Below are 26,240 nucleotides of genomic sequence, written 5' to 3'. Positions count from 1 at the left end.
TTTTGATAATGTTGTGTTTTTTTTTTTTTTTTTTCGGTTGCAGTTTCTTTTATGTTTGCCTGTGACGTTGTTAGGATAAACAAATTAGAAAATATTTTTGCTAGAACAATTTTGGATGGTATTTCTATTTAGGTCCAATTTGCAAGATACATTGATCGACAACGATAACACTTTTTGTTATGATGCATATTAGTATGTTAATTATATTATCTTGCTCTACAACAAAATCTTTGTAATTTATCTTGGAAAAATTACGAAGAAAGATAAAATTAGTGATCGCATGCTCTAATTTTTCACTTATTATTATTATTATTATTCATAGTGGGAAAAAAACCATACATGAGAGAAATAGAAGAGAGGGGAAAAAGAGAGAACCAGAACTTCATGTCTGAAAAAATAAAAGACAGAATTAACGCTAAAAAAATAACTGCATATTTAAACATAAGGAGATTTCATTAAGCTATTCGATAACATTGAGTTACAAATACTGAATAATGCACCAAATGATCGCTATTATTCCTTCGATTCAACGTTTTCGTTGTAATGGTAGTGAAAATGCACATTAAACACAACAGTGATACTGACCACAACAGCCACAGCAACAATACCAACAGGAATTACACTGCACCAAAACATTTTTATTTTTGCTTCAATTGCAGTGAAATATGAACACTTTTTGCTATGCCAATTTACTAACCTTATTTGCTGCCAGATTTATACCGGTTGCTGTGTTACTAATGGTCCTTACATAGCAAACAAATTTAAGCAATGGTGTGCTCTGATAATTTCTGCTTTTAATTAATGTTTTCTTCAATCAATAAGAACCACTTTTGTGTTCTTCCACACAAGTCAAACTGCCATTTAGTGATCCTTCTTTGGCTTCCCAAGAATATGATTAGTTTCCAGAAAAGGAAAGGACCCCTTTAAAAAAATTGACCATATTTTTGTGGTTATGTACCGATGTGTATGTATATACTCCTATATTTTTGTTGTTTGTATCCTTATTTAGTTGTATTCGTTGCGCGAACAGATACAGTAGCTACTAATTGGAATTATTCAAACATTAGCTACGCCCGGTAAATAGCCATCAAACTGTAGCGGTTTCTGAAATTCTCTATTTGAAAATTGTTACACATGCACACAACGAGTTTATTTTTTCTTGAATCCTTCGCTTTTGTTTTTTCAAGAAAAATATAAAATAAAGTTTCACCTAATACAAAAATTGACAAGTATATCTAGAAGACCAAAATCCTTGAAGTGATGAAAAATATAAAATTAGGTGTTAGAATAAAATAGTCAAAACATAAAACCTAATTAGATTGAATTTTTTGTTTTAATATTCAAATGTTACAAAAGATTATCTGATTTTTTTACAGTCACATGAAAATTATTTTAAAACTTTTTACGACCATATAAAGCGCGGACAAATTCACTCATCGAAGTGCACTTTGTGTATCTTAGTTCAGGTTGAGTGCCAATAACACCCCACCCCAATTTGGGGACGTGACTATTACTTCGAAGCATGTGAACATCAAACAGAATTTCATAAATTTTGTTAATCCCAATAGTTGAAAGCCAAGTCTTGTCCACACCAGATCAGCAACGGCTTTCGAATGGAGGATTTTAGTGAAACTACATTAAAGAATATATACACGGATATTCTCTAGCTATAGTATCCTCCTACACAACAGATCACTCAATCAACATTTACAGAATCACCAAATTACCATGTTGACTATAATAGATTCATGCACTGAATGTACTCATACACCAATTCAAAATTAACATATTCACATCCTGATTTCAGTTTTCACATCAAGTCTATTGCTTCTATCCTGTCTGGTTTAATGCTCTATTAGCATTTAGCAGGACTCTCATTGCTGTCTTCAGCTTTCATTTAAGGTGACTCCTTATAGTATTGTCACATGCTACGGGAAGAGTATCGGGTCAAGGCTGAAATCAGAAGTAATAAATTATAGTTCCAGAGAAATTATTTATATTGTTCAAATCAGAACACAGTGAGGGAGAAAGAAAAGGCAGGATATTGTACAAGCATGACCACAAAAATCAAAACCGTTCAAAAGGGAACGGACTTAACAATGATTCTTCAAGTTCACGAAAACCTCGATAGATGGCTTCAGTCTGATTTTGTGGAAGAGGTAATCTTCGCACTTCTGTCATATATCTGCTTAAACAGGAAAAAAAATGACCGAATTTAGATATGCACAAATATGTAATGACGAAACGAGATAAGTATGCATATCCTAAGACACGTACGGTAAACCCCCCACGCCCACAACCCGACAAGAATAAACAACAAAGTAGATTCTCAACAAAGAAAAAAAGCACTAAAAGATCAAAATATCCGACACTCTTGAACAAAAAGAATAAGGAGACAGAACAAACTAAAGAGATTCTCAGTTCCATCACAACATATGGTAGGCGCATGTGAATCATAGATTAAGTTAAGATGTAATGATCTAACAACTCCTCTCTCCTAGGACACCCAGAAAAGTAGAGCAAAAAGACACTGGTAAACTGGTGCACCATAAAGCATTTAATAAATTCTAAGCTATAGCAAACCAGCCAGATTGGTGGAAACATAACATGCAGAAGATAACGAAAGAGTCGAAAAGCCTATCTAGGATAATGCTCAAATGAGTGAGAAGACATATATTAGTAACCTCTGATGGGAAACTAACCGATTCGCTGCACTTGTTATTTTATCGCGAACACCTTGATTAACAACTGCAGTCTGTCCTAATGACAAAGTTCCACCAAGAATCAGAGAGGCTCCAGTAACACTTGTGCCCATTCCCTGTGCGAAGACAGAAAGTGCCCATTCACGAAGTAAAGCCAGCACGGAACGCAGGAGACGCAATCTAAGATTTGGAGTTGGCAACACTGCCCCACTAGATAACAGCTGGTCATAAGTATTTAATACAGGCTCCACTGCACCCTTGCAAGCAGCTAAAAGAGCCCTAGGAATATCTTCATCTCCAACAGATTCAGCACCAGAAACCACTCGCTCCTTCGCAGTATTAAAGATTCAATTTAAGTTTAAATTCAAAAATGAAGCATTGAACTAGTAGAAAGCGCATGCAAAGAAAATAACAGAATGAAAATGGGACAAAAAGGGGAAAATAGCCCATACCAGTGCAGCCTTCTCAAGGTGAAGACAGAGAGTATCAAATGGTAAAACAGCTCCATCTCCGGGATACACGTGGGAACCAACCCTCTTCAGTACAGCACAAGCTTCAGCAATTCCACCCCTCATAAGAGCTTGATCAATGAGCCTAGCCCAAGTCTCTCGCACTATGCTGCTATCAGCATCACCAGAGTAGCTAGCAAAGTACAACATCTCCAGACATATCTGTAAGCCAGAAACAAGAAAAAGAAACTCGGTTTGATTGCCTGATATTGGATTTAAAAATGATGACAAAATTGATCAATCTTCTAATGTTCAAAAGATGAAAGTAGTTCAAAAATACAATTTTCCTTAGCTGGTGACTTTACCTTTCTGTTTGATTCTTTTGGGAGGCTAGTCAACTATATTCAAATTATAGAGATATTTTTGCACATTAAGCAATATGCCGTAGCCGATCACTGCCAATGACAATGGTGTATGAAAGATAGTGTTATAATCCCACATCCGTGTAGGATGGGGTGTTTGCCTCCTTATATGGCCTGGCAATCCTCATCTCATGAGGTAGCTTTGGTGCTGAGTTAGGCTCAAGATCACACTTCTTTACGTGGTATCAGAACAGACCCATCCTAATTCTTGGGTTACCCAATGTTGGGTCCCATTCTTATATTGTCCACGCTCCATATGTCCGGTGCTAAGCATGCTAGGCATCGATGTGGAACGGGGTTATTTGCTTCCTTATATAGTCGTCCGCAATACTCACCTCATGAGCTAGCTTTTGGGTTAAGTTAGGCGCAAGATCCATTTCTTTACAGATAGGATGTAAAATTAAGAATGGCACTGACAAATCCTTGGCATGAATATTTTCTTTCTTTAAAACCTATGACGAAAAGAGTGAAGGAAAAGGAGGGGATAAGCGGAAATGGGTGAAGAACTTTGGGAAGCATTCACGAGCTGAAACCCCATGTAGGTGCTCTTCTTTTTTCTTTTTGAAATCGAAGAAGGCCATTTAGGTGCACAGTGACTCTTATAAACAGGAAACTTGGTATTGAAGAGTTACATTTAACAGCAGTCGGCAGATTCTATTGCTCTTACCCAGAAGTCACCTCTATTGGTCTCACTTGTTATGCAACTCATGAACAAAATCACTTGTTGAAATACACCCATGAAGAATAGCCCTCTTCAAGATCTAGAGTTGTCTATCAGAGCATTCATGAAAAAAAAACAGTACAGCTTATTCTAAGAGTTTCTTTAAGAAAACAAAAAAGATCATTCACAAAGTAGAGCATAAAAAACAAAAATATAAGAAAATAAAGTAGAGAACGTGACAAATGCGTGTTGATTGTTTCATACCTCCCATATCTCAAAAGGAACAGCATAGTCATTATACAGCTGAGTAATGCTCTTCAGTTCCATCGATAACTCCTGGGCTTTTTCTCGAAGAATGTTACTCATATTGGGTGATGTTTCACCGGAACCAGATTCAGATGTGCTTGTAGATGCCTCTAACCTGGAAGCCATAGCCTCCAGTTCATCTTTAATTTTTATTTGAAACTGAAGAACAGCAAGCTTTCCTTCGAGCAAATCAAGCAGCCCATTGTCAAGAGCACCCCGGGCAGAACCACTCATACCATCCGTGTCATGGGCACTCTTTGCTTGCAAAACAGCATTACTCAAGTATTGCCGCCTGTCATTACCCAAATTAGACAGCAAAGTCAGGTCTCACAACAAATTTCTATTAAATATATTTCCACCATCCAGATATGTATAACATTCTTCCCATCTTCAATACATCCCAAAAGTGTTGGGTACCATTCCACTAACAATATGATTTTATACAACTTTAAGGGGTCGTTTGCTTTGAAGACAAGTTATGATGGGATTAGCTATGTTGGGATTAGTAATACTGGGATTATTTATGTTGGGATTAATTATCCTGATATTATTTCTTATTGATTGTTTGGTTTCTTGTATTAACATGCATTGCATGTTACCTGTTTCAAAAAAAAGTAACACGCATTGCATAATTTTTAAGAAAAAGTGATTTGCTCACAAAACTACCCTCCACCTTACTTAGTAGAAAAAGGGTTTGAGGAACCTCAGGGCTATTTTTGTCATTTTCATTATTTTATCCTAGGATTGTTATTCCACCCTATGCCAGGGCCTAGTACTATTTTTAATCCTGGGATAAGTAACAAAACGAGGAACATGGTGGTACTAAATTCTTATCCCAGGACTATTTTTCTTTATCCGTCATACCAAACGACCTCCAAGTCTTTCACAACAACAACTATGCCCCAATCCCAAGCACATCGGGGTCAGCTATATGAATCCTCACTACCCATGTTGCTCCGTTTAAGCTCGTCTCAATAGCTTTCACAAGTTTCAAGAATTTAATTACATTTTACTAACATATTTAGACTTTGTATTTAAACTCTACTGTGATGTTTTATTTATCAAATAAACTTTTCAAACACTATATATTTTCTTCCACTACTATCAAGAAAATTTAGTGCACAATCAAATAGAAATAGAGTGATACAAAATGAGGTCCGTTCTGAGTAACATAAACAGCTAAACAATGACAAATTAAGAATCCCTCTGTTCATATAGGAACAGCAAGTCTGTCTTTTTGAGTCAAACCAAAGAGAATGGGTAACTACTTTCTCTCTTTCTATACCTCTATGTTTAAAAGAATCAGTAGTGCTCTCACTCTCAATAAATCTAAAAATACTGTCACAAAGCGGTAAACACCTGCAATGAATGAGATAGCTATTAACTTAATGAGCAGTCGCTTCATCTTTCCTCTAAACTTTCAGATATGCAACAACAGGGTACTGCCATGCTTGAAAAACCAAGACATTCTTAGGGCCCTCAAAAAATGTTAAAAAATGAACGTGAATATTACATTCAGAACTTAGATCGCAGAATTGCAAGTCCTTGAACAAACAACACAGGTTATAAGGGTGCAGCAGTACAAAAATTCTTTTGGAACACCAACTTAAACATCTAAAACTCCTTGCGAAGTCAAATGGCAATGAATAATTTTGTTTAGACTTTAGATGGATTACTAAATAAGATAAGAACTGCTTCACATATAAGAATTAGTAGTTTGTGATAAATATGCTTAGTCAAACTATCTTTATTGTAAATTTATAGAGAGAAAAAACACTCTACTCTACATAGTTTGCAATACAAATACATCAACTCTAATTTAAAGGTATTTCTCCCGTTCAAATTTATTTTATCATAGAATAAATTGCAGCACTATGTCAAGACATAAATAAACATTCAAGCAAGATTACGAATCAACAACAACAACAACAACATACCCAGTGAGTCCCACAATGTGGGGAAGCAAGATTACGAATCATTAACATTATTCTTCTATTTCAGTTTTCACACATCTAGCTACGAAGTGAAGTCCTCACACCCATCCTTCTGAGAGGGTGGAAGCAGCATAACAGTGTAATCTTAAGAATAAGTTTCTTTCTTTTGTGCTCCTTTGCAGAATTAACTCACACCAATTATGCTCAATCCTGAAAAATAGGCGTAAATATTTATTATGTAAGTTGGAATAAGAACCTTTGCTCTAAAGTAGGAGTGTCCCCTGCATCAGTGGAACGCCTTTCTGCCAGCCTCACCAAAACATGGGCTGCAAGAACGTGCTGCCTCTTCAAAACATAATAACGAGCCAAAAGCTCACTATATTTTGTTTGGTTAGATGGCGCAGCTACTCTAGCATGAGCTAATGGTGAAGTTGGAGACGCCACTGCAGAAGCAGCACGAACCTGTGAAACCAAGTGAAGAAAATGAAAGACGTGATGGCTCAGGAAATTGGTCGCATAAAAATGCCAAGACATTAATGCAAGAATAACTGGATGCTAATAATGCGATGAAGAACTCGATAAGCATCAACGCCGAGGATCACACACGAGAAACATAAGCAGTATAAAAATAGAAAACCACAATAGACAAACCTCATTTGTAGGTTCACGACCAGAATTTTGCAGAAAAGGTACCAAATCGGGGCCACCATATTCCAGTAGTTCATCTTCCAAGCCCAAATCAATTAAGGTTCGATATAGATTCTGATGAAAAACTCTGTCTGGAGATTGCACACCAAGTTGGACAATCTGGCGTATAAACTTTTTCCGAGAAGTTTGATCAAGAGTAGATTGAGCAATAGGTCTGATAGGAGATCCAAATTCCCTCTTTGAAGCTTCACCTTTTAAAGAATGCAAAGCACTGGCAATAATCTCGTAGCACTGCTCGCGTTGAGCAAGTGCAAGATCTCGAATTCCAGCATCTATTTGCTCATTAAAAGCGTCACCAGCAGGGTCAAGAGCTTGTGCCTTTTGCAGAGGTAACAGGACCACAGCTTCATAAAATCTGCAATATTGTAGCATGCTAAGCACAAGACACCACTAATCTAGGTAATGAACAACACTGAATATAAGATGAAGGAGAAGATGGATCTAAGTGAACCAACCTCAGATCTTCAAAACGTTTACATACGGTCCGCAGCTCTGCAGACTCTGGAACTTTGCTTAGGTAATTGAATGCCTCTCTCGCAAGGTTTTCTCTCTCCTCCGCATCTAATGTAGCAGCAGCTCTTTCAAGAGATTCAACTGCTAAGTAGAACTTGTAATCAGATTCTTTGTAATAACTTGGACAACCCTCCCGTAGTCTACCACTTATGTCGTCAACAGTTCCCCTCCCATCTGGACCGGTGTAATGCTGGAGAAGAAGATAAACAGTACTTGATGAAATATGCCTTTAGTGCAAGCAATAAACATGCTAATATGGAAATCTAACAATAGTTCCCTTTAGAAGTACTTGATACCAAATTGGACATCACCCGCATTCGGAAAAAAAATTATCGTGCGTGTTAAAGTACCTCCATGAGGGCAGATACAAGTCTCGTAGCAAGTCTATCTCCCTCTTCCGAACAAACTAGTTGATGGAATGTCAGCTGAACTAGGGCCTGCTTGATATTAGCATCAAAATTCTGAATCAAGCGTGTCACGTGATGTTGTGCAAGAAGTTGCAGCAAAAATAAGGCTTCACCACATCTAAGGAGCAATTGCCTGATACACTCCATTGCTCTAACCTGTAAAACATTCCGGTTGGTTTTGCAAGTGAGTTATGCCTTGGGAAAAAGAGAACCAATTCGTTAAAACATTTACCTCCATGGCAGCAAGTTCTGCAGAACTATAAGGAAGTCGTTGTCTTTTGTTTGATGGTCCACCTTCATTGGACTCAACATTGCGAGCATAAGATCCAAATAGATTTCTTACCATACTTCTGTCACCAGCCCCCATATCCGAGCCAGTTCCAATCAAAATTGAGCCTGTCAAGTCACCTAGCCCAGCAACACAACCATAAAGTCCCCTTCTTTGATTCCTCCTCGATCTCAGGAACTTCTCCAAAGAACGTATCTTGTCTTCCAGGATTTGCATTGACTCACCAGGAAGTCGGCAAACAATTACTACATTGTCAAATGCATCTGAAGAAGCTATGCTTCCTTTCGTGATGAAAACAGGAAGGTCCCACAAAGGTAGAAGTAACCTTGATGAGCATAAGCAAAGACCTTCATGAGCACCGGAGAAAACAGGCTCAGCTTCCTGCACAACCTGCCCCATGCTAAATCCTCCAGCTGGAGCTCTAGTATTTGAAAATGCACCACTACCTTCTAGCTGTGGTACTCCAACAAGTCTTGGATCCTCATATGCTTCAGCCGCCCTTTCAGCAGCAACATTACTTACTAAGGTCTCAGTATAGATTATCCTCGCAGCAAGCATTAAACACATGGCAGCGGACTCTCCAGATCCAAAACGACTGAAGAAATCCTCTAATAATGACCTAGGCGAATTGGATTCCAATAGTCTCCTGAGTACATCGACCGGTCTGTTAAAAACTACTTCCATCATACCCATTGTGCTGAATATGACAATTCTCCTTCTTGGTAATATATGTTGGGTTGAAAGATCACCTCTAGCCCAAAGTTTACCCGAAATTCTTTCACAGGATTCCCCCGAGTTATCATAGCCACAGAACTCCAGCTGTAAATAAAGTGACTGCACCGCAGCTGCTGTATCTGGTAGGGGTAGAGCATCTGCCACGAAAAGCATCCTTCCTTCAATGGGCAGGGATGACACCAATTCACGGAGTGGGCGGGAACTCCTAGCACCTGCTCCCAAGCTACTTGAAGAAGATTGAGAACTTGAATCCCGATTTACAATAAGAAGAGAAGAAACTGTTGATGGAGATGAATCCGAAAGGACAAGAGTCCCAGCAGAATAATAGGCTGATTCTATCTTCAGTGACAGATCTTCACTCTGTGATCTACTAGCAAGAGATACAGCTCCAAATGGAAGACCACTACCTGCTCCTAGAGGAGGAGCTGGCCTAGTCGTTACAACTTTTAAGCAGTTTGGCTTCTGATGGTTAAGACCACCGAAACTTCCAGCAGTACTAGTGTTTCCGCCAGAAGAAGAGGTGGAAAGATACATCCTTCTGCCATCTGATAGAACAGCAACAAGGTGTAGCCACTTCGATTCTAAGAGAGATAACGGTGAGATGGAAACAATGGTTGTTTTGGCTGATCTAGGAGCCCTTGAACCAGCTGGTTGCCTACCACCAGAAGAATCCCTCTGATTTATCAAATTTCTCTCTTCTGCTACCTTTTTAAGGGGTCCATCCCCATTTTCTCCAAGAGAAAACATTTGAATTTTCATCTCTTCGGTGCGCGCATATAAGATGTGTCTCTCATTATCAATGACCATTTCAACAATAGGGTCTACGGCTCCAAACTTGAAAACATTTGGCACCACCCACCTGCAGGAAATAAAACAGCTATTATTCTTACACCTCACTCCACACTCAGGCTCTTCACTTCATGGTTCTAACAAAGCAGGCAAAGTTGAGAACCTAGATGTTTACAAGACTCTGGAAAACCATTGATGACTATGCAAATTGCAAGACCAAAGAAAGGGAAGTAAAATAGAGTTTCATGTAGACTACTGAAACAATCTCCACTACCAAAGACGAAGGGAATACCTTGATATGACACTTCCAAGACCTGCAGTTAGACAGAGCTTGCGGCACCGCTTCTGCCACCCCGAACCAGTTGAGTACTGCAATTCATAAATGTGGCCATCACGGCCCGCAAGGAAAATGTGACCTCTGTCTGTGGAACTGATACATGTCATGGTCACTCCATCAGATGGAATTGTATAATCTGGTAATGGCTGAAGTGACACCTCAGCATACGGATCAGTTCCATCACTGCTTGCAGAACAACATACACCTACAAGGATCAACTAGGTGCCATAGAGCTAGAGGTAAATGAGAGGACAAGCGGTAGAACAAGTTTATATTGTTATAAGATAAGAGAAGAAACATGAACTAGAAACAGATATCTAAAGTCACTGGCAATAAGCAAACTAATGCATACATCACAAATCCATTTGTATTCTGATACTGTTTTGAATAAGTAAATATTTGAACTAATGCATACATCACAAACATGTTGTATTTCCCATTTCTAGTAGTTCAAGACTTGTGACACCAATTACTGGGGGTTGAATCGACTATTACCACGCTGTATTTGACTTAGTATTGCCTCATTTATATTATTCTGTTAGACTTTATCACAATATGTTGTTTTTGTATCATTTTTATTTGTATGATTGGTTCGCTTGACGGGTTGAGTTAGGTGCCATCACGGCTTAGGTAAATTGGGTCGTGAAAAATGCCTATCACAAAGCTTGGATAAATAAAGTTTAACATTCATGAAGATACACTACCTCAACAGGAGTTGCCAAGATCAGAAGATACTGGATGGCCTCCACGAAAATTCCAGGTTTGACTTTGGCTAGGCCAACAGCACATATAGCTTGTTCATCTCCACTATATTCAGGACAGTGGCCATCCCTAAACAAAACATGGTCCCATCAGCAGAATTAGAATCCACAAAACAAATTATAATGAGATAAGAAAACAAAAGAAACTAAAGCTTTAGTTTTTATTTTATAATTTTTTTGATAGGCAAAGTAAGAATTGTACTACTAAATCAGCATCATAAAGGGAATGTCGTTAAGAAGTACATCTAGAAAAAGGACATTAATAACTAAATAACAATAAAAATAAAAGAAGATCCCGCACATCATGGACCAATATGAACAATAGACTTCAATGTCTGGAACTTTATTACCACCAAATGATCCCATTCTGAAATTCTCAATACATAGCTCGTTACATACATAACTAAACTTCCTGAACAAATCTAAAGGATAACACTTGATACGAACAGAACCTTGACTGTGGATGACTTAAAGTCCCGTGCTTTTTCGAACTTGAAAGATAAAATCATGGAAATGGTTTAAAAATTCGACAACCAATACTTTGGGGCCTGAAGGCTAGCACATAAAAGTATTTGATACCACAAAGGCTATAGAATATTTCAGGTAAAAGATCTATCGATGCTCAAAGATCAATACCAGACAATTGAACTTGAAAGACAAGGTCAAAACTCATAACAAGGGGACTCAAAATTGTTTATTATGTACACATTCACCAACTAAGAAACATGGATTTAACACCTCGGAAAATGAAAAAAAAAAAAAAATTGTTATACTCAGCATAGTTTGGTAGATGGTGGTGGCTGAGTTATTCACAAGCTTTGTGCACATTTTTTGCACACCTTGGTGTGATACTAATGAATAATAGTTGAGACACACAGGGACTATTGCTGATGGGATACAGAAAATCCCAAGCTGGTGTGGTATTAATGAAATACTAATGACTTGTCAAATTTTGTTTATTCTCACCACTTATCGAACCGCCAAAGAAACAATGTGTTGTCCACTGATGCCCAAGCTCTGCGTATTTGAGGAAATATTCCACATAATGCAGTTCCTTCTCCACTGGATGCATTATATCTCTCAATCAATACAGAAGGCAACTCCCAAGAATCCACTACTTCCACCAAAGGAGGCCACTACAGCAGTGACATGAATGAAACAGATTCAGTGCCTTTCCAAAGCAAGACAGAATAAAAGACATTTGGTGTGGTTAAGAATTGCAATATGAAATCATAACAGGATTGCAAATGTTAATGTCTATGAATACCATTTAAAGCTGATAAATGGAAATAGTAACATAGGAAAAAAGATCAGTATTATTGAGACGTTAAATAATTGAAGACCCGCAAATTTACACATGCTACAGTCACTTCTTTGGTGAGTTGTCTGAGATTAGATTAAAGCCTTTGTTAAAGAACATGACATTTGAAACTACCAATTACTGAGTTATTCCATAAACACTCTTCCTTTATAAACATCTTTACTGTTTTCTTATAAAGCCTTGAGAATACATCCTCCCACCTCGGTTAAACATATATGCTTTTAAATAAGCCTTGACAAAACTCTTCAAGCACCCAAGGGTGTGGCCTAGTGGTAAGTGAAGTTAGTTCAGAATCATAAGGTCTCTGGTTCAAATCCAAGCAGAGACAAATAAAACACTAGGTGATTTCTTTCCATCTGTCCTAGCCTTGGTAGACAGAGTTATCCCGTGCCTGTTGCTGGTGGGAGATGGCAGGTATCCCGTGGAATTAGTCGAGTTACGCACAAGCTGGCCCGGACACTACGGTTATCCAAAAAGAAAAAACACTCTTTTGCAAAAATGTTCCACCACCTCTCCAACCAAACCCAAAAAAGTTCTTACTCCCTAAATTTTAAATTTAGCTCAAAGCTAGCTAGTTGGTGCGCCACCCTATTGGCCTCTAGGTAGATGCTTGGCCAATATAACAAAAGCTCTAATCATAGACAATTATTAGTATCTTATTATTTGAGCACATTTAAGTATTTGAAAGAAAAAATGGATCCTTTGTTATCTTCTTTCCCGAGAGGGAGGTACACGACTTCCTTTGTTCTATATTAACCACACACAATCTGTAATCTTCGAAGCTCCGAAGATAATAATGCCAACATAAGCAAAAAAAAATAAAAAAAAGAAGCATTTAAGAATGAAAGCTATTGGTAACATAGTTGAAGTTGTATTTAGAATTTGAAAAACACCTAAAATCATGTTTTCACTTACCGTACATTCAAACAGCCAAATATTCTTTGCAAAAAGTATAACCAAACACAACTCCAACTTCAAAACTTCCAAAATAAAATTGAAATATATCTGGTTTCTATTGCCAATATAAATTTCTACTAGGTTTCCACACAAATTCTGTAATCGAAGATAATGGTGCCAACATAAGCTAAATTTAGGGACCCGTTTCGCCATGAGATACATTCACTTTTTCCCAGAAAAATTTCTCGCTTTAATTAAAAACCAGCACTTGGCCATAAAAATTCCAACTTGTATTTGGAATTTAGAAAACACCTTAAATCCTGTTTTCACCTTTTTCACTTTCAGTTTGTAAGTTGTATTTAAAATTTGGAGAACACCTTAAATCATGTATTTTTTACTTCCAGGACATTCAAACTTCAAAAATTCCAAATAAAGTGAAAAATATTTTATTTCTATGGCAACAAAAAAAAAAAGATGCAAGAATGAAAGCGAATTGAGATAGTTATAGTAAATAGGTTACCTCACGGGGTTGAGCAGTATAGGGATGAGTGGCATATCTAGAAGCTTCTAAGGAGTCTTCAAGATCGATATGAGAAGAAACATCACGGCCAATGCGGTCACTTACAACAAGTCCAGCATTAGTAACATCACGCATCACTATCTCATTCTCCCCACCAGACATAGCGTACTTCAACACACTGCACTAACTAATCCAAGCCCTAGATGTGCAACTATTCTAAATTTGGTGCACTGATGTGTGTGTCAAGGGGGAGTAGGGTTTTAGGTGTAATTTTCAGTTTTGAAGACAAACTTATGCCGCAATTTGTTATTACAAGGAGGGGTGCGCGTTTTGGCGTGGCTATTTCGGGTTTGATTTTTTTGAAGGGGCGAGTCAAATACCGAATCAAATTAGTTCGGTTCGATTCTTTCGCTTTCGGTTTCGATTTTTTAAAGTTTGGTTCAGTTTGGTTTTAGTTTTTTCAATTTAATTTTTTTAATATAATATTAGAAGCGATTCCATTGACACTAATTCATATTCTCAAAAGCAATAAAACATAAAACTGATAAATTAAAATCAAAATCAAATAAATAGGATACATAAGAACAGAAAACCATAATCATGACATAGGATTACTAGGTGTTATATATATACCGTAAGAATAATTAAGAATTTCAATTGAAGTGGAAAATTAGGAATACAAATGCAAAAGAGGACTTATTACAATTGGTTTTTTTTGCTTTAAACTTAATGGGCCTGGACTATTTTAATTTTTTGGGTAATGTATTAAATTTCGGTGCGCGTTCGGTTTTTCGGTTCGGTTTTATCAAACTTCTGTTCGACTATTTCGATTTCGGTTTTTTGACGATGGACACCAAACACTGAACCAAACTAGTTTAGTTCGGTTCGGTTTGTTGAAGTTTCGGCTCGGTTCGGTTTTTTGATTTTCGGTATTTATGCCCAGTCCTAATTACAAGTGTCTCTGTTTGGCTGGGATATGCTCTCCTCCGTCTCATATTACTTGTTCACTTCCTCCGCCCTCTAAAAACTCATAAATAGAACTATATTTTTACAACATTATCTTTATAATTATACTTTAATCAAAAAAGACGTTTAATGTATGGGACGGAGGGAGTAAAATTTAAGTAATAAAAAGAGGGCTTTTGAATTTTGTGATTCTAAATTAAAAGACGTTTAATGTATTAAAATATTCTTTGAATCTTGTGTTTTTAATGTTGAAGTTGTTAACTTGCTAAATATAGAAAGATTCATTCTTTTTTTGATAAAAAGGAAAATAAGACACTTTAATTGAGATGCAGGGGTGTTAATTATGGTGCGATTAGTTCTCAATCTTATAATTTGTTATTAACTGCTTGGTTTGATGCATTAAAAATAATAATATAGATGAATCACTATTTCTAGGGAAAATTATGCTCTATGTCTAGTGTGAAAGAATGTTTATCCAGTTCTAGTCCAACTTAGCCTAGTTTTTCTTAAACACCTTTTATACATTATAATACATTTTTATAGAGTGGACACATTGTTTACCATAAGTGTATAATATTTTCTAATATCGTGTTTGTAAGCACTATTGTGAGAGAAAAAAGTTGGTTATGTGAATATAAACTAAAAATATTGCTATGTAGGTGTAATACATTATGTTGGGTTGAATATTTTTGTAAATATTTTTTTTTCCTATTTAAGAAGAAGTTATGTGTTACAAAAATACCCTCCCCCTTATTTAATAGAAAAAGGGCTTGAGGGACCTTGTCTCAGAGGTATTTTCATTTTTATTGTTTTATCCTGAGATAACTACTTTTGTTATTATTATTCCACCGTCTGGTAAGAATAATTTATCCCGATACTATCTCTAATCCTAATATAACTTATTTAAGAATTAATAACTGAATAAGGGATAAGCCAATGCTAATTTTTTATTACATGACTATTTATGTTTATCCAGCATAAGAAACGACCCTTCAGTGTTTGAGATTTATTTAATTAATAACAAGAAAGAAAAAACGTCTAGGCGAATCATTTGAGTATAACGTTTTAGTCTTGACGGGGTAAGTTTTGTCACTACCATTGGTAACGTTTCTTTTTTTTTTTGTCGCGGATTGCCCTTCTTTTGGGGTGGTCTTTAATTTTTGACTCTCAAATTGTTGGTCTTTAATTTTTGCCCTTCGCTTAAAAGGCAGCTGAAAATACCCCGAGGTTCTGTATTCGAACTCCCGCTCAGTCAAAAAAAAAAATTGCAAGGCAAAGCTTTTGCAAAAAGTCTGTCTTATGTGGCAGACTTTGCCTTAAGGCATAACTAAAAGTATGCCACATCAGACTTTTAGTTATGCTTCCTTACAAAGACAAAGTCAGCCGTCTTCAGCATAGATTTTATGTAATTTCACCTGAACAGTGTCACACCCTAATCTCGCTAGGGTGTGATGGGCACCCGACCCTTACTTAGGGCCGAGCGAACCCTCTGACTCTTATTACATACATAACCTTTTGGACTCCTTGAATCAAACAAAAATGAAATACATAGTAAGGCTTTCAGAAACTTTCTTTTCATCGTGCTCAAATCAAATAAAATCTATCATCACATGAAACTTGTAACATGAAACATAATAACACATCGGCTGGTAGAGCCGCTTACAATGCTGACATTCTATACCCACGACTCTGTCTGCAAAGTCTCTAACATTAATCAGAAATCATAACATATGTACTCTGACTCGGCAACACTCCGAAAGGAAGTGGAGCTCGCCAATCCAGCTGAAGCATCTTCTAGCAATGTCCTTTACTCATCTGGGTTAACCTGCGTGGCATGAAACGCAGCCCCCGAAGAAAGGGGGTCAGTACGGAATATGTACTGAGCATGTAAGGTATGAAATGTAGTAAAGAGGATCATAGCTGAGACAGAGATTTACCAGAATAAACATGACTTTTAAAACATCAATACACTTGCCTTTTTGAATGAAAATCATGCATATCCACATCATATATCATGTATACATATAACGTGTCCCGGCCCTCCAGTGAGGGACTCGGTGGATAAAATCATACATGTCCACATCATATATCATATATGCGTAACGTGTCCCGGCCCTCAAGTGAGGGACTCGGTGGATAAAATCATGCATGTCAACATCATATATCTTATATGCATATAACGTGTCCCGGCCCTCTATTGCGGGTCTCGGTGAATGAAGTCATCATATGTCATCCTGGCCGCCATCCCCGTATCATCATATCATCATATACAAATCATCATATACATATACATATAACGTGTCCCGGCCCGCAAGTGAGAGGGACTCGGTGAACAATGCAGTGGAGTACGCACGAGAACATGTCCTGGCCCGGGACTCAGTGGAGGATACATTAAGGCATGCACGAGCAGAGTCGTGAGAAACTATATGCACATAAAACAAATTTTAAGACTTGACGGGTACATACATAAATCGAAACTTGAGAGTCATAAACACGTTTCAAGTCAATCCGAGTTAGTATGAAAAAGTTATGGACGTTTTAGTACGGAACCTTCTACGAACGTTTCAGAAGCTATTTTTGGAAAATCAAAGCAATAATCATATTAAGTACCTTTCGAATATCGCTATGGATCAAATCAAAATAGAACTTTTGGAACCATATGTACGTATAAAAATATATCAAAGACTCAATGGAATAATCAAACGTGCTATCATTTGAAAACCAAGACATTAGTCATATCAATTATCTCTCGAATGCCATTCGGAAACATATCAAATAGAACTTCGGACATCATAGATACGCATCAAAACCATATGAAATAACTTATGGAAATCAAGAACGTTAGCCATCCTAGTGGCTCTACGAATAGGAGTTTCTTTGGAATCATATACATATCGTCTGTTCATTTCACAAGGATCATGCCAAAAGAAAGAAGGTAAGCCTTACATATATGCTCCACGTCCTATTAGCTACGCTTATTTATCCAAGCTTGCTAGTCTACATTCAAAAGAATTTACACAATCATTAGATTCGTCGTCATACGCTTGCTTTAGTTTCTCAAATAAATTCGCTTATAATCTACCGAAATTTCGGCAGCATTTCCCCTGTAAATACACCATCCCCGAGAATCTAACTCGACCAATTTATCAACAACAATCCGAGAATTCAACTCGGCCAAATTATCAATAATAATACCAACAATCATATCTCCAACTTCAACAATCAATCCAAAATACGTTCTAACATTAACAACCCTTGTCACATAATTCAACGGCTTTTCATTTATATTCAATTCAATCACATATAGTCAAGCTAACACCAATAATCTCACATTCAAGTGTTAATCCGAAATCCTTCTTACATGATTCAAGAACACCTTAAACAATTCACACAATATTCAAAATAATCTAACCAATATGCCACTTCACCCCAAAACCTTCCAAATTCAACAAGAACACTAACAACACATTTCGTTTCTTCCAAATTCATAAACTACACCAACAATATACACCTTAGCAATATCATTCATACAAATGTAAGAAACCATACTAGTGTCACATTAACTTCTTCAACAATCCCACAACAATTACAACTTCATTTCAAGCCATCAAATCTTCATTTTTATCATGGAATTCACAACAACAACAATCAAATTACTAAATAAAATCAATTCATCTTTTCTACACAATACAATCCCATTCGGCCACCACCAATATACACATATTTCATGAATTTCATCCGTTTCTACGTGCTACAATACTCACAAATCATCCATAACACAAGTAAAACAAGATTGAACATACCTTTCTCCACACATCTCTTCACTCGGCTAGGGGTGTATATTTGCACAAATGAATGGTTTTATTGCTCCAACAACCACTCCATGTTAAAGAGGACGTTCCATTTGATTGGAATACTAGAAGAAAATAATTTTTCTTGATCAATTTCCATGGGCTCAATTTTGGGAGCCATGGCTGAATACCCTTCTCTTTCTTTCTTCTTCTTTGTTTTTTTTTTTTTTTTTTTTTTTTGCTTCAAGGTTCTAGAGTTAGAAAAGATGACTAATAAGTCATATATATATATATACATAATTCATCCATGTGGGCCAAAGCCCACCCCACTTGGACGGCCACAATGGTCCCTTCAAGAACTTTCTTGAGTTTCTTGTGAAATTTTCATTTTGCCCCTAGCCTTCCACAATATTACCATGAACCACTTTGTGAATTTTCCTTTTTACCCTTAACCTTTCTCAATATTTCCATACTAATAAACAACTTGTGTATTAAAATAATTTTGGAAAATAGTCTTGTCCTTAACTTACTACGGCTACCTTGAAATATCCAAATGTACAAAATACGAGCTATAACAAACAGGAACCTATGCCTTGCTAAATTATTATTATTTCGACTCTACTGGGTTTCGAACCCAAAACCTCGAGATATTTTCAGCCACCTTTTTAAGCGAAAGGTAAAAATTAAAGATCAGCGAATTGAGGGGCAGAAATTAAAGACCAGCCTGTATGAAGGACAATCGCGCAAATTGTCAAAGTTTCCTAACATTGCTTGACTACCTACTAACCTCCTTACTATATACTATAATCATCGACCTTCATGCTCTCCTTACCATATACCCTAATCATGGACCTCCATGCTCTCCTATTTACGGTGTAATATTGCTAATACGACGAATAAAATTTGGTTACAAAATAATTTGACTCTAATGTCACAAAAGTTTTAGTGACTTTAATTTTATAAGGGTAATGTCTAATTATTTTAATGTGACAAAAAATAATTTTATAATTCCGGGGATAAAGTTCTGTAACCATACGCGAAATTAACTCTTTCTACTTAACTGCTAGTTTTACATTTTACAAAAACAATGGAAGCTCACAACTTTGACATGAAATATGCCAAAACATAACATTTTGAATACCCTGTTCTATACACATACTAGTACTAGACATAAAATAATGGCTACCAATCCCCTGCTCAAAATTGGTGCTTTGCACCGCACATTGAGCAAAGGCTTATAAAGAGATCAAAATAAATCTCATGCCACCAAAATTCTACATTTTCTATGCTGAAAATCTAGTATTATATCTACACTCCAGCTTTTGGAGTTGTTCCTCTTGATGACAAATCAATATTACTATTGCTGCAGCTAACATTCTTTCCGTTGCAGCTGTTTTTTATACGCGAAGAGAGCTTCGCAAACACTTCCTCCCTTTGGGGGCGGTTTGCATATACTAACCACAACGCGAGGCTTAGCATGACTCCCACCGAGATAACGGCTAACCCTGCGTCAACGACACGGAGATGGTGTTCCAACGGAGGGCAGTGATTGACTGTGATGTTCCTAAACGTATCACGAACGAAGTTGCAGTTCTGGAGATTAAGCAGTGGCGGCGCATAATGTTCAAGAGCGTAGCTAATGTTGACCGTCGCCACCAGCTGTTCGTACATGTCGGGTGTGAGCCTCCCGACACTCGTGCACATTCCATCTGCAGATACACTACAAGTATAATTCTGCCAAACCTGGAAATTATGGAAAGAATTGCATTACAAAATATTGAATACCCAAAGATATGGCAGAGGAACAGCAAAAATTATTGGCCTCTATAACAGCTAATTTTAAATTTAGCCTCGACTTAATAGTTCGGAGGCGGAGCCAGGATTTCTGTTTATGGGTTTTGGCACAATTATTTTTGCTTACTAGGTTCTAGATAGATTATTTCTACATATTAAATGAATTTCTAACACAAATACACGGTTTGAGCAAAAGTTACTGAGTTTGGCAGAACCCATAACTGCCACTATAGATCCGCCCCTGCTTAATACCATACATCTGTGAACAGGTAACTGTAGCATCATTGTCCAGAAAGAAATATCTACGTTGTTTAAAGGGCAGATATCTTGAACATATCTGTTCGTTATCATTTTTTTTTTTAATTGACGACGACTCAAATACTTTTAACATATAGAACCAGTAGTAAAGTTCCAACTAAAAGTGAAACAACTACGGTAGGGGAAATGTTTCCTTTCCTCTTATATAGTTTTCTTAGCAAGGGTGACGTGAAAAGAAACATTAACACTTACCATTGAAGAATTTGCCATAGACACTTGATCAGCCGGGCATGGCAGATCTTGCAATTGGGAGTCGTATGGATAGCAGAGATGTGGCATAACAGGTCCTGACTGATTATAGTAGTTTGAATTGAGATGATTAGATGGATTGGAATTTGCATACGTATCGATAAATCCATTGACAATATTTACGAGATCAACGGTAACTTGTTTGCTCTTATACAGTGTCTGGTTTGTAGTTCTTGGGTCAACACATGGAAGGATATTGCTAAGAGCACTTTCAGCAGGAGGATTGTCCACCCACTCTCCCATTGCCATACAAGTGTCTGAAATTGCACTGGAACAAAAAAAAAAAAAAAACATATTTATCAGCGACTCCTTCGAATCTTGGAACTATTCTTATTATGCCTTTTTGATACTTATCAAAACCATAAATGAAACAGATTGACTGATTAAGAGAGTTAAGCATGTTGGGATAATGGTGTTCTCTGAGATAACTTGTGAACATCTCGACTACTACACATGGTCAGCAGAGATAACAAGTACTCTGCCCACCAGGTCTTAGCAAACGGAAAGATATCACCAACAAAAAACTATTTTTCACTTGTTTAAATTATAAATAAAATTTATTTGGTGTCTATGTGCACTCTACCCTCCCCAATACCCACTTGTGGGATTACATTGGGTATGTTGTTGTTGTAAATAAAATTTATTTGGTCTATAGTTAAATCCACAATATAGACTAAAAAGAGAAAAAAAATATCATAATATTTAAAAGGTAAAAAACAAAAAGGGTTGATAAATTAGAGTGTAAAATAGGTATTTGGCTGGTTGAGTGACCTTCTAGAGTGTTATAGGAATAGTTGAGTGACTTTTCTGTTACAAACAAAAGAAACATGACTTTACTAGATCATTTCAGATAGATGAGTGACCATTTGAGTAATGAATACCTTTCCACTTCATTGACCGATAGGTCACACCCTTGGTGTTGAATAAAGAAAGCATTTAGGGACACCAGGAACACGGACAAGGATAGAAAACCAGTTCTAAACTTCTCATGCAGACTAAAACATGACAAATACCAGCTTCTTTACTAAATGAATACACTCAATTTTAGACATTGTTTCTTACTTGTTAATGATGACAAAAACTCCATAGAGAACGAATGTAAATGCCACCAGCAACCACCCACTAATGATAAATCTGCATTGTAGCATTGTATTGTGAGATGACAAGGAGTATTGAGAAAACAGAAGGACAAGCTATTATTGTTTGAGTAGAGAAGCTTACATGTGAATTGTGTGTTGATGACCAAGGATAGAGAGGCCTGCAAGAAACATGATTTCAGTCTCAAAATTAATTTTTAAGCCGTGGAAGGTTGAGACAAAAAGTAGCTCGGTGTAGTAAATACGTACAAAGACCCAGAATAGAGATGAGGAGCATGACGACGGCAACAGTGATCAAAGCTGACCGCCTGCAAAGTGCCATTTGCACATTAAAATCAGACGTTGAAGCAAAAGCAAAGACTTGAATAATAGCAAAATAAATTTGAGGCATACACAGCATTGAAGACCCTTCTTATCTTTCCTGAGTTGTCGTTTGTTTTCTCCTCAAGTTTATCTGCTGCAGATTTTAGATCACCATTTAGGTGATCAATATCATCTTTTACATCTGAAGGGAGGAAAATTTGAGCCACATTTACATTTTGTGCGAGTAACAAGTATTGTGTTACATTTCTCAATGTCTGCACAGTATAATCTGACTGGTTTACGACGTATTTTAGAGTGTCCAATGCTTCACCATGAAAATCATCTTGTCCAACAGAAAGAAGAATGCATCCTATCCTGTCAGTTAAATAAGAAACATGAATCAACAACTTTTGTAACGAGCACACTTTTATGTCCTTTGCAATTGTGCAATCCAAGGCAAAAAAAATCACTTTATCGAACAAGGTAAAATCCTACTGATTAGACAACCTAAATTTTTCATAGTTAACAAGCCATGTGTAAGTCATGTGCTTAGAGCCATACATTGGTAATATTGCAGAGGATATATCCTAACTTAAGATTTAGAGTTGATAAAGCTACAAGGAATAAGATAGCATAAAAAAAAAACATTAAGCAGTCAAGCAATTGATGTCTTCCATCCATTTAATCAAGAAAACAAAAACATAAGGACAGGCTCGGGACAGTTCAAATGAGAGAATATACGTATACAGCAAGACGCAAGTCAAGTGTTAGATTATTACACTGCTGCACATGTCAAGATGATAAGCACGATGAGGCAAATTCTCTCTGGAAAATGTCGTTCTCCGCCTCTAATATTGATTTTCCATCCGCAGCAATAATGCACTACAAGAGCCAATCCGAAAGAAATGAACCACAGCAGAGCGAGAATGACACCAGTAACGCCTGTAAAACCAACAGACTGGAACCAAAGTCAAAATCCTCATATCCCAACAAAACAATTAAATCAAGCTCATCTGAAGATTTATAATAGGTGTATAGAGTCGTCTAAACCAAAACGTTGTTTCAAGGCAATACGTAAAAAGATCATCTCTTTTTTTTGATTAAGCACCGGGTCTCTTTGAGCCCCGACTAATCCCGGGGGTGCACAGGCCCTCGGCAAGGAGTTTCCCGCAAGTGCACCACGGGTAATTCAGGGTTTTACCCCAGTCCGATGGCCCTCAGAAATTGTTTGCACCCAGTGGGTTTCGAACTTGAGACCTTGAAAGGGAGCACCCCAAGGCTCAAGCCAATTACCACCAGGCCAACCCCTGAGGGTTGTAAAAAGATCATCTCTCAGACCACATTACACTGATAAATTGGCTGAAGTAGAACTAAAGTGGAAGTTCATAATCTCATTAGTCTTGATATATACTCATGCAGTCTCCCAATGCCCCAATTACTAGAAGAGCAGTCACTTTAAATCAATCAACCAATCCACTGCCCCTCAATCTCAAATTAGTTGAGGTTCTAATTCACTCTACTTAAGACTCATCATAAATAGAGGAGGAAACACTTAATCCAAAAAATACTAGAAGAGTAAACAAGTTATTAGACCCAGCTATGCTATTATGCAGATTTTGCAACATAAAATATATAATCACTGCATGCTAAATGCAAGGTATCTGATGAGAATACCTCAAAAATACTAGAAAATGAATCCTAATAGAAAATTAACAAATGCAAATTCATCCTGTGTTCAAATATACTCATCATTCAGATGTTTAAAATCTACAGTTCAACTTTATAAGTAACCAATCTAACTTTCACCAGGCATCAGAGATCCTAAACTACAGCAAAATCGTCAATCAAACAAATCCATAGCTATAGATTTCCTAAAATCAATTACAAAAGATGGCCAAAAAAGGACGATAGTGCTTACAGCCCAGTAGTGTTTATTGGCAATATCCCATCCACCTCTATATTTGTGGAAACCAGAAAGAAAATCTGGCCTCCTCGTTCGGTTTCCCGCCAGCACAAGCGTGCTCGCATGCCCACCTGGCGCTAGTGCCATATCTGGTGAGTGCAATACTCCATCCTTCCAAGATTCCAAATTTCCTTCCCCTGCAATTTTTCCCCACAATTAAAACTAACAAAAAAAGAGGAACAAAACTGGAAATAATGAAAATTTGCTCATCACCTAAAAGATTTAATACTTAACCATCATCTTACAGCACTGAAAAGAATATAATATGTTTGAAGTCATTACAGATCACCTCTATAACAACATTTCACTAAATAGTCAATTTTCATGTTATGTTATATTACATGCTCTCTATAACAACATTTTCCTATAGCAACCAAAAAATATCTTGACAAACGACGCAGTTATAAAGAGGTTTGCCTGTATATTCAATTCAGATGTACAAGTGATCATTCTTGCTATAAAAAACGCAAAAAAAAAAAAAAAAACAATTTTGAAGCAGAAATCACACAGTAAAAACATAATTACTCTGAAACCAATTAAGAAAACATGTATAGTTTTTAAAAGAATGGCCATTTTTAAGCAATAATACCCAAAACTTCATAACAACCAACAAAAGATCAAAATTCATGAATTGCCAAGAACATAATCACTCTGAGACCAATTAAGAGTTTATTTTTTTATTTTTTTAAGTATGGGCATTAAAGTACTAATACCAAAACTTCATAACAGCAAAGAAAGATCAAATCATGTAATCCAAATCAAATTGTCCTTAAAATAACTAGAAAATGACATCTGAATTGCAAAAACAGCACATAAAAACAAATCTCAGATTCCAAATATTCAGGAATTGGGTTACAACATAAATTTTCCTACCAAGAACCCCTTTTTTTTCCTTTTTAGCATATACAACTCTAATAGAAAAACCCCATATCAAGAATTCACCATTTTCATTACACAGATAACCAAGAAAGTGCAAAATGATCAAAATGACTCACCTAAAATGGACTTAAAAGAATCTCTTGGTAAAGAATCAGCCTTTATTGAGCTGAAACAAATGGAAATAACAACAATGAGAGTAGCAGTAAAGAATGAATAACCCTTCATCTTCATCTACAACCACTCTCCAAAATCTCACTGAAACAATAACAACACAACAGTATCATGTGATATCAGTGAAAAACAAGACACCCCATTTCAATCTTTTGTTGTTTTTGTCAATACAAAATCTCACTGTATATGGTACAACAACAATACTGTATCATGTGCTTTCAGAGAAAAAACAAGAAACCCCACTTTAGTTTTTTGTTGAAAAAAAAAACAAAAAAACTAAGAGAAGCTAGTAAGATACAAAGATCTCAAATGTGTACATTTATAGAAAAAAGTTTGTCACATGGTGAGGTGAAAAAGGCGGGTGTGTCACTGTGTGTGTGTGAATGAATGAATGAATAAAGCAAAAAAATAATTAGGAGGAGAAAATGTACAGCTGAATCTTAGAGATCACAAACATCTGGTTATATTTTGGACTTTTGTCCTTTTTTTGACATTTTTTATTTTTGGTTAATTAATAAGTGTGATCTATTTAATTTCTTTTTAAGTTTGAAAAAATATTGTTGATAAAGATTAGTGCTGGATTTTACAGAGTTTCAGTCAAAAGTGAACTAACTATAAACTCTATTTCACTTGGACAATATTACCCCTCCAAAGCAAAATAAATCTAATTATGAAACATATGTTTTAGTTGTGCGGGACTGGAAGATAATAATTAAATATCATATGGTGATGAATTTTGTATAAAACGCTATAAGCATGATATTAACTATGCCAATTTTAATACCTGAGCCCTTCAAAACTAGCAACTAGACGACCCCTAAGTGGTCATGCTCCCCTTTCGTCATAAGGTGTACGCACTTTCTCGCCACTCAATGATGATTAAGTTATGATCCGCGATTGCTTGGTTCTAATTCTATGTGCATAATAGAATGGCAATCAAGACCGAAATTTCTTTAGT

At 36.6% G+C, this 26,240-nt stretch overlaps 2 protein-coding genes across 5 annotated transcripts; both read right to left on the bottom strand.

Moving 5' to 3' along the window:
• Positions 1 to 1,706: 1,706 nt before the first annotated feature.
• LOC132641639 (nuclear pore complex protein NUP155) lies at positions 1,707 to 14,039 on the bottom strand. Of its 4 annotated transcripts, none has more exons than XM_060358690.1 (13): positions 13,752 to 14,039; positions 11,980 to 12,149; positions 10,957 to 11,083; positions 10,208 to 10,470; positions 8,335 to 9,985; positions 8,046 to 8,258; positions 7,638 to 7,885; positions 7,126 to 7,537; positions 6,731 to 6,936; positions 4,499 to 4,832; positions 3,155 to 3,373; positions 2,703 to 3,031; positions 1,707 to 2,185 (listed from the first exon to the last, which is right to left on the bottom strand). In XM_060358690.1, exons 1-13 carry the CDS (start codon positions 13,911 to 13,913, stop codon positions 2,068 to 2,070), a joined length of 4,452 nt encoding a protein of 1,483 aa, XP_060214673.1. In that variant the 5' UTR covers positions 13,914 to 14,039; the 3' UTR covers positions 1,707 to 2,067. The 4 variants fall into 4 exon arrangements, with proteins under 4 accessions (XP_060214673.1, XP_060214672.1, XP_060214675.1 ...); XM_060358689.1 differs by lacking the exon at positions 13,752 to 14,039 and adding an exon at positions 13,250 to 13,627; XM_060358692.1 differs by lacking the exons at positions 11,980 to 12,149; positions 13,752 to 14,039 and having other exon boundaries at positions 10,208 to 10,435; positions 10,957 to 11,079.
• Positions 14,040 to 19,525: 5,486 nt separating this feature from the next.
• Positions 19,526 to 25,626, bottom strand: LOC132641638 (uncharacterized). The gene is made up of 9 exons (XM_060358688.1): positions 25,228 to 25,626; positions 24,188 to 24,369; positions 23,049 to 23,227; positions 22,360 to 22,644; positions 22,216 to 22,274; positions 22,091 to 22,127; positions 21,932 to 22,003; positions 20,813 to 21,137; positions 19,526 to 20,251 (listed from the first exon to the last, which is right to left on the bottom strand). Exons 1-9 carry the CDS (start codon positions 25,340 to 25,342, stop codon positions 19,817 to 19,819), a joined length of 1,689 nt encoding a protein of 562 aa, XP_060214671.1. The 5' UTR covers positions 25,343 to 25,626; the 3' UTR covers positions 19,526 to 19,816.
• Positions 25,627 to 26,240: the final 614 nt, after the last annotated feature.

Source organism: Lycium barbarum, chromosome 5, assembly GCF_019175385.1.
Source record: "Lycium barbarum isolate Lr01 chromosome 5, ASM1917538v2, whole genome shotgun sequence".
Classification (NCBI taxonomy): domain Eukaryota; kingdom Viridiplantae; phylum Streptophyta; class Magnoliopsida; order Solanales; family Solanaceae; genus Lycium; species Lycium barbarum.
The sequence above is the reverse complement of the archived record's forward strand: the minus strand, read 5'-3'. Positions and strand labels throughout refer to the sequence as shown.